The sequence below is a fragment of the Ambystoma mexicanum genome, chromosome 3q (assembly GCF_040938575.1).
Source record: "Ambystoma mexicanum isolate Mex_15411 chromosome 3q, UKY_AmexF1_1, whole genome shotgun sequence".
NCBI lineage: Eukaryota > Metazoa > Chordata > Amphibia > Caudata > Ambystomatidae > Ambystoma > Ambystoma mexicanum.
In genome coordinates this window covers 203,710,674-203,724,123 of record NC_090926.1, presented here as the reverse complement: position 1 = coordinate 203,724,123, position 13,450 = coordinate 203,710,674, and the positions used below count along the sequence as shown (strand labels likewise).

General features: G+C 43.0%; 1 protein-coding gene across 7 annotated transcripts in view; it reads left to right on the top strand.

Moving 5' to 3' along the window:
• Nucleotides 1–13,450, top strand: part of STAT6 (signal transducer and activator of transcription 6) — a 1,449,539-nt gene that overhangs the window by 1,315,341 nt on the left and 120,748 nt on the right. For all 7 annotated transcript variants that reach the window (XM_069653558.1, XM_069653564.1, XM_069653563.1 and 4 more), the window contains one exon: nucleotides 2,076–2,142. In XM_069653558.1, coding sequence (XP_069509659.1) covers nucleotides 2,076–2,142 — 67 coding nt within the window. The remainder of the gene's footprint in view (nucleotides 1–2,075; nucleotides 2,143–13,450) is intronic.

Sequence of the window (13,450 nt, the reverse complement as noted above, 5' to 3'; positions counted from 1 at the left end):
AAAGGCAGCAAAGACCCCCTTTTTGCTTAGTTTGTAAGGAACAATTCCAGTAATCTCCGGGTAATGCATTTGTTACCCAAATTGGATAGCCTTTCCAAAAATATTTTTTGGTCTACCACGTTGAAGACTTCAAACAAATCCAATAGGACCAAGGCACCTGATTTATCCAGTGTCTACCCAACATCTGAGATCGAGCACTGATTCTGTATTGTGGCCTGGTCGGAAACCTGCCTGCACTGTAAATCACAAAAGCCAGTATCTTCTAGAAATCATCTGGTGATACAAAGGATTTACTGTGATATGACAGAGAAATAAAATGAATCTCAAAAGACCGAATTTGTTTCCCCTCTTTGACCGCATTTATATCGAGACCCCCGCACCCTTCATCTTACCCCTCCACATTTTTTTATTTATCCCCCCGTACATACATATATGCGGTCAAATTGGACATACCGTTTCAGTCTTTTCTACCTCGATCTTTTTGGGTCTTACCCTACAGTATACACCCAGGTTCTTCAACCACAAGAGGGATCTTCCCCTAGCCTGTTCAGTAGCAGAAATATTATAGTTTATGTGCAGCCACAATTTACCATGTTTCCTGTGAGCGCATAATTGTGACTGGTCCAGTGAAATCTTCCCAATCACGGTCCCCAATTTAATAATGTAACCCCCATAATATTCCATAAGGCTGTGTTTGTTAAGTATACCACTTCAATCAAAAAGGTTCAGTAGCAACTGTGTTGTAACTTCAGCCACTTCTTATGTGATTGTATGTTGACAAGTGACGATCCGGATGAATGGGGAGCAGCATAATGCATTCGAGGAGACAGTGCAAGCCGGAATGAATACCTGGAGGTGCGCATATAAGTGGGAGATGAGGAACAGCTAGGATTAGATGCAGGTGCTGTAGCAACATCTAGTGACCAGTCATTGCATGATAGTGGCAGATGAGTAGACATAGACTAGCATTCTGTCTTGTGGACACTGGGACTCAATATAGTATCTGTTTCTGTCTGTTGTGTGTGCGGGTGTGTGTGTGTGTGTGTGGGTGGGCAAAGGCAAATGAAGCAGACAGACACTGGGAACGATCGAACACTGGTAGCCAGTGAGAAGTATGACTCTGGCTATCTGCACTTGGGGCCCCCATTCTGTGGCATTGGCTGAAGGAGCAGACCAAGGAACAGCAGTGACATGCCTGTAAATGGCACAAGGAGTACATAGAAGGATACAAGTGCAGCCATGGCAGCATGTGGCCACTCCGTATATGTGTATAACCAGGGTCTTACAGGAAGCGAAAGGGCACTAGTGCAGAAGTGATTTCTGGTGGGGAGTCTAAATAAGACTCTTGCAGGTGCTGCTGCAGTCGTGCTCTCTATCACAGGAACATTATGCTCCTTGCTATTTTGGGCGGCATTGACTTAAGGGTAATAGACTTTGACGATAGTCTGTTATGAGGCTTGTGGTACAAACCTCCAATGCTTGGTGATTTGGAGAATGTTTAAATAGGAAAATATATTTTCTAACCATGTCTCATCTTCCCTTTCCCTCAAATGTTCTTCCACTATCCCTTTCCTCGCACGTGTTTGTCTCTTGTGTTATTCATGCTGTCTTCTTGCTTCCTCTCATAAACACCAATTTATCTTTTACCAACTGTCTTTGCTCTCCTCTTTCCTTTGCTCTATTTTCACTTCTTTCCCTCCTCCATATCTTTGCTCTTGATTTCTTTTTCTCTCCATTTCTACACCACCATGTTTCTCCCTTTTCTTGTAACTGTGTGAGTGTGTTTGTATGTGTGGGTATCGGTCACCCCTCTATCCACCTGACTCTCTATCTTCTCTTTGTTTTTGTTTTACTACTCTCTTGCCCCTTGACTTGTTCATTTTCTTTATTTCTTCTCCATACTTCCTCTTCTGTTCTTCTGTCTCCCTATTTTCTTTCCTGTGTGTTTATATCTATCTATCCGTCCATCATCTATCTATCCATCCATCCATCCAACTGTCCCTCACACATTCCCTTTCTGCCTTTCTTTCTCCAACTCCCTTCTATTCATTCTCTACCCCTACTCTCGCTTGCAGAAGACCAGGGCATGACGAAGACGGATGGATACACACCAGCGACAATCAGGATGGTGGCGGTGAGCAAGTATGTGCTAGAAATTTAATTGAAGCTCAAGAAACTCTCAGATCAATAACAACTAACCTTCTCTGTTAAATCACAGTATAATATTCTGCTAAAGTTTAGAATGCATTCACAGTTTAGTTAATTGTATTTGGTGGAGTAAACAACACAGGTCTTTTATTTATGCAATTTCTGTCATCAGACTGATTTTCTTTACTGCTGTCCAGCACCACCAATACAAGCGACTCATGGCCTCATTTTGGTAGGCATGGTGACATGCGGAAAATTGAAATCATGGTGGCACTGTGTGCGGCCTTTGTCTTTTCTGTGTGATTTAGAAGACTTGGAAAGTGGCAGTAATGGACTGTCAAAGTATGCTTAGTAAGTGGTAAAGTAACTTAGGAATCCTTCTTTCTTGTCAACTGGCATTCCATTCTGCATGCCTAGTCACCGTGCTATTTGCATGTCAAAGGTGCATTCAAAGCTATTTCTGATGTTTTGGAAGTAGTTATTCAAGCAGCATTGCCATCCAGGTCTCGAGTGCGCTGTGAAGTGGCAGAGGTGCACGTCATTGTTATCTGTCTGGAGAACAGTGCAGTTAGCATTGTTTTCTGTTTCAGATTTGTGTGGAATTTAGTAAGGGGAGTGAGTGAACCAGAATGCACAGCATATTCTAGCCAAGCATGAGCGAGTAAAAATGCAGCTTCAGCACAAGTGGAGGTACGAGGTTCAGATCTGTAGGAGTCATGTTAAAGTGTTTGCCATTTTGGAGTGGCAGACACTGATGGCATGTAGACTGGATGAGGTGGAGCAATATTTCTTCAGATACTATCAAAGAGATTTGAAACCTAATGGTATGAATTGTATCTCTATAAATGTGTTAGCACAAAATTAGTAGCTGAATTGCACGTCTGTGCTTCAGGGTCGTTCCACTAGACTGTTACATTAGCTTCCGGTAAATGCCAGTCTGCTTTCTAGACTGCCCTGAAGCAGTTATTGGCATCAGTGTTGAAGCGGTTTAAGATATCCATTGCTGTTCCAAAAACTGCAGAAGATCTCCTGTGTGAACAGCAGCACCTCCTCTGCTGTCACTTCTTTTCCGAACATAGTTGGAGCTGTTGATGGCACATATGTACAGCTTGTTCCACCCGATGCCCTAGGGCATAATTTCCAGAATAGGAAAATGCAATACTTCCTTAACGCCCTGATGACTTGAACGGCTGACCTCCTAAAGCAGCAAGAATAAATGTGCCCTTGCTGTTGATGACAACTACACTGTGGAGGATGTCAAGGATTTAGCTTCCAACTGGTAGTAGTGAACGCTGGGCTGGAATGGGGAAAGGGTCAGAATGAGAAGGAACTTAGTTAATTTTTTCTCTTAAATCTAGGTTGTGTGTGTTGCCACTGTATCTACATAGAGAGAACACTGTGCATACATGTTTGTCAGCATGTTACTTTCTTTTTCTTGCTGCTTTCTAAGTATTTTTTTCACTTTCAAAATGAATAACAAGGGAATCTGAGATATGCTCTTTTTGCAACATAAGCATATTCAATAAGTAGTATATTGTATTCGCTTGTATATCTTCCACACACTACCTTTGCTTTATTTTGAAATTAGCATTGCCATACCATTTTCAACTAATGTGAATATCTTGACATGCATCAAAATATTAAATTAATGTCAACCATCATGAAGTAAACCCTTTAATACATGAGGTTCCTGTTGCCTTTAACAAACCCATCCACATGCTGTTTTTACAAATCGGCCCATTTGTTTCCCCCTTCACAGAAGAGTTCATCACCACACAGTGTATGCCACACAAAACTGTCATCTATAGCTTATCCTAGCAGAGATGTTGTGCTCTCTGCTCAACATCTGCTTTAGATAACTGGTTTACTGCAGCACCTAACAATGTATAGAATACTCAGTTACCTACTTCCATTCACTCCTGCATTTTTACCAGGACGCCCGCATAATCGCAGTCTACGCATGGAATGGTTGCACTGAAAATATTTCAGAATCTACAAGAGTTGCAAGTGTTGCACCTTTTGATGTACCAGTTTACAGAGCTTGTACATGTGACAGTGTGTGCAGTTGCTGGTGTACATCCGTTTCGAGTAGATTTGGAATTTGTGTGTTTGTGTTCGTTTTTACGGCTACCTGTTTGAGTTGAGTTGTAGTTACTGAATATGTGCATAATTTGGCATGGAATTTAGGATGTATAATTTTGCGTCCACGAGTGTAAGTGTTTTGCAGCAACCAGCCATGCTGCCCATAGCTATGAGATTTGAAAGCCAGTGAAACCTCAGCACGCTTATGGATAGCTACTTGATAGATTAAATGTATCAACCAGAAGAGAGAGAATGATGTTGTTATAAACTACCCTCCTCATAAATGTAAACAGGTGCATGATGCAGAGTTTATATCAAGGAAAGTAAACCGTCATTGGCAGGATTCTACCTTGAACCTTTCTGGGATCCAGAAAACTGGCAGCCAACAGCGTAATTGTGAGCTGAAATCTACACTTCTGAAGCAATTACATATTTTGCGTTGAATGGGAAAGTGTGTAGGGCAGAACTTAGAAGTCATGACAGTGATCCAAATTCCCCCTCTAATCTGCAATTGGGGAATCAAGCCACAAGGTGGAGATCTCCAGAACTCCACTCAGCACATAGACAATATAGCAGGCCATCAGTTTGCCGATGTTTTACAGAACAAGAATCCACGGTACAGTTCAAGGTTTCGAGGGGATTGGGTCCTCCGACGTATTCCATATCTATGACAGCGATATGGAATACGTCGTCGGACCATCCCATCGAAAGAACGTTACCAGGTAAGAAAGTAACTTGTTCTTCGAGGGGATTGGGTCCTCCGACGTATTCCATATCGCTGTCATAGATATGGAATACGTCGTCAGACCATCCCATCGAAGGAACGTTTCCAGGTAAGAAAGTAACTTGTTCTTCTCATCTTTAGTTACAGAAATATGCAGAAGATCTTCTTACGCAATGGGCATGCTGTTGTTAAGATAGATGTTCATAATCCGCCCTGTGGACAGATCCTGAAGGGCCCCTCAATTCCCATGAACAGGGAAAGACATTAATGTTCAGCCAAAATCTATCTAGGTAGTTTAAATGGCAGCAAGGCTTAAATTTAGGAAGGTGTGTGAGTGGAGAAGGGTTCAGGTAAGCACACGCAGAGCACTCTTAATTATACATGGTAGGCAGAGTGTACAAAAATAGTTATTTATTTAAGCCTTAGACAACTCTTATCAATTAAAAACTAAAGGTAAGCCACACACTAAAACGTTCACTATTTATTATGCCTTCGTGCTAGTGCAAGGCATCGTTAAAATTAAGACAGTCTCTATAGTGTTGAAGAAAATGACCGTTCTTAATAACATTCAATCTCTTGCATTAAAAAAATCAGAAAATGTTCCAGAGTAATACTTGGTGGCATCCTCCTGTGCATACAAAATATCAGATTTGTACATTAACGGCTTCAAAGTTTAAATATATTTTACTTTGATCTTGCTTTGAATAGCTTTGAAAATAGGGTTTTCCCATAGGAAAAAAAAACATTTTTGGCACAAATATCAAAAAATAGGCCTCTTTGATTTTACTAATTGTTTGCAGGCACCTAGATGTTATCTGGAATTGGTTCACTTAAAAAATAATTTTAAAAATCCATTCTGCCAATTTTGAGATATTAACGTTCGAAACGTATGTATATATGAATCAATGCGCATATTTCATACCAACTATGCATAGAGGGTATGAGCTTTACAGTTCGTATATTACACAATTAACAGTTTGTACATTACACAACTAACCTCTCCTACAAACTCACGTTAAAGTCAAGTCTCACTTGACTTTGATGTCAGTTTTAAAGTTATAACATGAATGTCCACTTATCATACAAAAATGTACACTTTAAGAGGCATACAATACATCAGCAAAATTGAGTTACATTTTATATTTAAACCCAACGCATACATTTCTGATATTAACATTGGTTTTATTAACACTAACACGGTGCTCCTATGAGACACCTGCGTAATATACACGCACTTACTACACAAAACATGATGACTTATGACAAATGTTGTCACATGCTCCAACCACACGTGCTCCAACAACATGTGCTCCTACCACACACGCTCCTACCACACACAAACCTTTGACGCACCTTTACCGCATATTCTTACGACGCACTCTGACACACACTCATATGGCACGTGCTCCTTCGACATGCTGTCCCACAACACATACCCCTATAATAAATGTTCCGATAACAAACCTACTACACATAGCATGCTCCTCCAACATGCGCTGCTAAGACACTCAGTCCTATAACACACATTCTTACAACACATACTCCTATCAGACAGGTGCCTACAACATGCTCTTCAATCACATACGCAGATCATATGAGTTTTACAGTTGGCACATCACAAAATTAACATCTCTTGAAAACTCAAATCAAAGGCAAGTCATACAAACTGTACATAGAGCATATGAGTTTTACTGTTCGTACAATTACCATCTCCTAAAAACTCACATGAAAGGCAAGTTACAGCTGACTTTCATGTAAGTTTTAAAGTGATGGAGTAAATTCATCCTTTTCATAAGAACTATACACAGAGCGTATGAGTTTTGCATTTCATACATTACTCGACATCTAAAAATTCACATCCATGGCAAGTGCAGCTGACTTTGATGTCAGTTTTAAAGGGATGGAATAAATGTACAATTTTAATACAAAAATGTACACTTTTTTAGGTGGAAATGTACACTTTAAGAGACATACAATGCATAAGCAGAATGAAGGTACCTTTTATATTACAGCCCTTCACATACATTTGTGAAATGAACATTGTGTATATAAACACTAAAAACGTGCTCCTACGACACATGCACCTAATACACACGTAGGTACTACACATAACATGTAGACGTACTACAAGGGCTCTCACATCTTCTTAAAATATATCCTCCTACGACACAACAACATGTGCTCCTGCAACACAAACTCCTATAATACATGTTCTAATGACAAGCCACCTAATACCCACATGCCTACTACAAATAACAAGTAAATATACGACAAGTGCATTCACATGCTCCTACGACATGCTTCTATAACACATGCTCCTACAACATACAATTAAGACACACTATAATAACATGTGCTCTTATGACGCAAGCTGCTATAACATTCACTCCTACAACACACACTCCTATACTGTTCTGATGGCGAGCACACCTACTACACATGTGCCTACTAGACATAACATGAGAATGTATGGCACATGTTCTTAAGACACATGTTCCAACCACACATACTCTTAGGAAGCACAATTACCACACACTCCTGCAACATGCCCTCCTGTGAAACATGCAGCTACTACACGTTGTAAGGGTGCAAAAGTCTAAGCGGGACACAAAGGTGGCATGTTTGTTGCCATACACCTTTATGGAACTAAAAATAAGGAAAGGTACCCTACCTGTCCTGATAACTAAGAGGGGTTTCCTTGCCTCAAACAAAACTAAGCATAACGTCAGAATGTCCCTTAAAAATAAATAGTCCACTGTCCCAAACCTATTTCCGTCCCTTACACTTGAACAGAAACCCATAACTAGATTGTACCCTGCTAATAGCAGGATGATTCCCTCTTTCGGAATGTTTCAGGCAGTTCATAAATGGTGGGGAAATATCATTCTTCCCCTAGCCATCACAAGGCTTTAATGTGTTGTTCCCCGGAGGAGGTCTTTCTTTCTCCAGACCTTCTCAACAAAGTTCCCAACCTTCCCAAAACAGATGATGATCCGATTGCTGCAGAACTGTCACAATCGCTCACAGACCAAGGTGCTGATGCAATCTATTCATGTTCCAACCCATATAATGGGTCATACATTGGATTGGATATCAGTCTCTAACATTCTGTGTGATGATATTTCGGTTTCTCCTTGCCCCTGGTCAGATCATGCCTTTGTGCATTTCTCTTTCACAGTACCATTTCCTACCAAAATTAAGCCTATTTATGCTCACTCTGTCGTGGTTCGAAATCTGAAGCACTTAACTCGAGAAAAAATGGAACCTGTTTTGGTGCATCTGCCAGTTTTTTTCAGATTTAGATTTGACGGATTCCATGCCTATGAATCTCAAAACCACTTCGGAACACGTGGCTAACACTTTGGCCCCACCAAAATCTAAAAAGAAGTGTTCTGAGGGAAAAAGAAGTAAACCGTGGTTTTCCCCAGAACTGCAAATGATGAAATCTGCTTCACTTAAGCTATTCTACATCTGGCAGGCAAACCCAGCACCTTTCGCTCTGGTGTCCTTAAAGGAGCCTCTAAGAGCTAAAAGTCCGCCATAGTGGCAGCCAAGAAGGATAACCACAACCTAAGAATCTCCTTGGCTACTTCTGTCTCGAAGGAATTGTTTAAGATTCTTGAAGAGCAGGAGTCTACACCCCAACCTTCCACAATTGTCAAAAATGCCAAGTGGTGTCTTGAAATTCGAAATGTGATGGTTCAGAAACTTGCAGACATTCGAGAAGGCATTATAGCTAAAAAAATATCTGACTGTGTGTAACTTGGACATCAGGGAGCATAAACCCTTTGTTAGAGATGCAGCTATTCCAATTTTTAACTTTAGCTCAATCACCATGGAGGAACTCGCAATAGTGATTTCCCAGCACAAGGCTACAAAATGTAAGGGTGACCCTTGTTCCGCCCTGATAACCAATACTCCTTTCTTCCTCAAAATTTTAGATCGAGTTGCCTACTCACAGATTGCTAAACATCTTAATCTTTTTCCTATCTTGAACCCGCTTCAATCGGGCTTTAGACAGGGCTTCGGTACTGAAACCTCTTTTAGATTTAAAATCTAAGCTACTGAGTAGAATGGATAAAGGTCTCACCACCCTTCTTATTCCGTTAGATCAATCTGACCTTGTCGACCACACTATCCTGGCAGATCGCCTGAAGAAAGTGGCCAACTGCAGCAAGTGGTCATCAGTAGCCACAATGGATGTTATCCTTCCTGTCGAATTGAGTAAGCAGGGTTAATGTGGATGAATCTATGACCGCCTATCTCTGTGCAGTTTGGAGTGCTGCAGGGTGCCTGCATGTCGCTGTGTATCTGTAACATCTTCATGGCCCCCTTCTTTGCTCATCTTGAACAGGAAGGGGTCCTATTTTCCAATTACGCTGATGATACTTAATGCGTTATTCCGCCAAATGACATATCTCCTTTCCTCTGGTCCTCTCGTAACTTGTGCCAAAAGGATGTCTTCTCCCCTTGGGTTTTACATGACAGATGGATTTCTTAAGCCTGGTTCACTAACCTGCCAGGCATTATCTCCTATGTATAGCTCTCTTGGTTTATCAATGTTCGGGTCCCGGATACCAGTGTCAGCTTTGTAATGTTTCTTAACTAGGCCAGGTTCACTATCTTGCCAGGCCTCTTTGAGTTGCTTTGGGGTGCTCTTTCATCCCCTGCGTTCTCAAATGGTCTCTCTCTTTGATCACACTGGGACAAGGAAGATGGCTCTGCAATTCCTCCCAACCACAGCTTCTGGGGTGTCCCTGTGCAGTCTCCCTCCGTTGCACTTGGTCTGCATGGGTTCGGTTCCTCGGCAGTGCCGGTAAGCTTCTGCTACTTCCCCTGGGCTCTCGCAGTCTTCCTTCGGCTTTCGGCAGCACCTCCACAGTGGTTTTTCACCACATGTCGGGTCTTGCCTGGGTCACTCGGCTTGCTTGGATTCTGCCACCGGATTCCAGGTTACCCAACAACATGGTAGGTCGTGGCTTTTCTCCACCTTCTCCGTCCCCGCCTTCTTACTCCACGCATTCAGATCCACTGTGCGTACTCTCCGTGTTGCTCTGCGCCCTAGCATGAAGCTGCTCCCGACCAGGACTGACTTTAAGGAGAGTCATTCATCAATTTATATGTCGGATTGTCTTTCTAGCTTCCAAAAGCTAGTATGTTTGTATCTGTTCCGCGTAGGGCTCTTCTTTGCCCTGCTCTTCCTCGTGGCAGTACTTTTGGAGTCATCCATATACACCCTTTTTCGTCACAGTATTATCTGCCTGATATGCATACTTGCTATGTATAAGGAAATGAGTAGAAGAAAGAGGAGACAGAGGATGGGGGTGTCTGAGACCTAGCTGTACACTTGGGTGAAATATGTCTGGCATCACAATAGTGTGGATACCGCGTTCTCCCTTGGCAGTCTTCACTTCTCCCTTAGAGGAGGTCCCCACCCATGGGATATTCCCACTGAGTGCCACACCCAGGGAGACTGTTGGGTAGCGGCCTCATCTCCAAGGCCCCATGTGAAGGGTCCCCCTACTGGGGAGAAGTGATGGCATCGAGGGATTCATCACAACATTCTCATCTACACACACACACGCGCTCCTATGACACTTGCTCCTACAACTTGTGCTCCTATGACATGTGCTCCTACAACACATGCTCCTACGACAAACATTCTTACAACACATTCTCCTACGACAGAGGCGCCTACAACATGCTCTGCAATCATGTACACAAAGCATATGTGCTTTACAGTTAGTCCATTACAAAATTAACATCTTCTTATTATTATTATTATTATTCTCTTCTGAAAACTTGCATCAAAGGCAAATCATAGGAAAGTATGAGTTTTACTGTTCGTACATTACACAATTAACATCTCCTGAAAACTCATATAAAAGGCAAGTCACGGGTGATTTTCATGTCAGTTTTAAAGTGATGGAATAAATATACACTTTTAATACAAATTGCACACAGAGCATATGGGTTTTACAGATTATACATTACACAATTAACATCTAAAAACTTACTGTGATGTCAGTTTTAAAGTGATGGGATACATGTACAGTTTTCATATGAAAATGTACACTTCATCTGAAAATGCACACTTTGGGAGGCTTACAGTGCATGAGCAGAATGGAGGTACATTTTATATTAAAACCCAATGCGTACATTTGCGATATAAACATTGTGTAGATGACCACTGTATGACTTTAGCTCCAGCTAGTGGTTAAGGTGAGCATGCTGCTTAGTGTTTCTCCCCACTTCGTTTTGAAAAAGCCCACTCTTTGCTGTATTCTTTTTTCTTCTTTCTCGTCCTTTCCTGCCTCCTGGGTTGCAGCTCTCGTTTCCCCAGCTATCGTACCCTTCGCTGCTCCTGCGCCCCTTGATCCCCCGAGCCACGTGATTGGGTCTAGCAGCCTGTAGTCTTCCATCTGAGGGTCTTTCCTCGCAGTCACCTTGACCCAGGCCACTTTAGCTCCAGCTAGTGCTTAAGTTGAGCGTGCTGCCCAGTGCCTCTTCACACTTCGTTGTATAAATCCACTCTCTTTGCTGTATTAGCTGTATTACTTTCTTCTTTCCCCTTCCTTTCCTGCCTCCTGCGTTGCGGCTCACGTCTCCCCAGCCATTTGCACCCCTTCCCTGCTCCCGCCTCCCCACGAGCTGCGTGATTGGGCCTGGCAACCTGTAGTCTTCCATCTGAGGGTCTTCCCCCGCTGTCACTTTGACCAAGCCATTTTAGCTCCAACGAGTGGTTAAGGTGAGCGTGCTGCCCAGTGCTTATCCCCACTTTGTTTTTAAAAAGCCCACTCTCTTAGCTGTATAATTTTTTCTTCTTTCCCCTCCTTTCCTGCCTCCTACATTGCGGCTCTTGTTTCTCCAGATATTGCACCCTTCCCTGCTACTACCCCCATCCCTCCCACCCGAGCAACATGATTGGGCCTAGCAGCCTGTAGTCTTCCATATGAGGGCCTTCGCTCACCGTCACCTTGACCCAAGCCACCTTAGCTCCAGCTAGTGGTTAAGGTGAGAGTGCTACCCATTGCTTCCCCCCACTTCGTTTTATAAGTCCACTCTCTTTGCTGTATTAGCTGTATTACTTTCTTATTTCCCCTTCCTTCCCTGCCTCCTGCGTTGCAGCTCTCGTCTCACCACCCATTTGCACCCCTTCCCTGCTCTGGCCCCTCTCACACCTGATTAGGGCTAGCAGCTTGTAGTCTACCATCTGAGGGTTTTCCCTCGCCGTCACCTTGACCCAAGCCACTTTACCACGTTAATTCCAGCTAGTGGCTAAGGGGAGCGTTCTGCCCAGTGCTTCTCCCTACTTCGTTTTTAAAAGTCCCACTCTTTGCTGTATTTTTTTTTTCTCATTTCCCCTCCTTTACTGCCTCCTACGTTGCGGCTCTTGTTTCCCCAGCTATTGCACCCTTCCATGCTCCCACCCCCCCTCCAATCCCCAGGCCACACACTGCTCAATCTATGCATAGCAAGACCTAGGAACTTTCCTAAACTGCAATCTGGGTGTGCTCGCATTGAATCCTATACTGTGTTACTTAGGCCGTTTTCCCACTATCCAGGAAACTCGACTCTGGGTGTGCTCGCATTGAATACTATACTGTGATACTTAGGCCTTTTTCCCACTATCCAGGAAACTCGAATCTGGGTGTACTTGCATTGAGTGTTGTGCTTCCAGGCTTGAGCCTCTTCCCACTATGCAGGAATCTCGAATCTGGTTGAGCTTGCATTGAATATTATACTTTCATGCTTGGGCCTCTTTCCCATTATCCAGGAAACTCGAATCCGGGTGTAATCGGATTGAATCCTTACTGTGATACTTAGGCCTTTTCCCACTACCCAGGAAACTCGAATCTGGATGGGCTCGCTTTGAATTCTATACTGTGATGCTTAAGCCTTTTCCCCACTATCCAGGAAACTGAAATCTGGGTGTGCTCGCATTGAGTCTTATACTTCCACACTTGGGCCTCTTTCCCACTATCCAGGAATCTTGAATCTGGTTGAGCTTGCATAAAGGGAAAGGCTCTTTCCCTTTATCCAGGAAACTTGAATCAGGTGTAATCGCATTGAATCCTTACTGTGACACTTAGCCTTTTCCCACTATCCAGGAAACTCTAATATGGGTGTGCCATTGTTGGCGACCTGCAAATCCTAGGCCCTCCCTTACCAAGGAACACCCAGCAACCACTGAAAGCAAATAACGATAGCCAGGTCACTGCTATAGAACCAGGAACCCGTTGTCTACTTCCCCATATCCAACTGTGCTACCCCTTTCCAACGCGTAGTATTCACACCAGTGTCCCACTCAGAACGTCCATCCATAGATAGTGGAACACCAAACCTAGACCATCAATTGGACAGCTACCCATAGAGGGCATCCAGCTTTCACAGCGCAATAGGATAATACTCGAATCATCCAAACCACACAAGATCCTACAGGGAGGCTACTGGACTCTAATCTCAACACCCAAAACATCCTACTACCAAGCACCA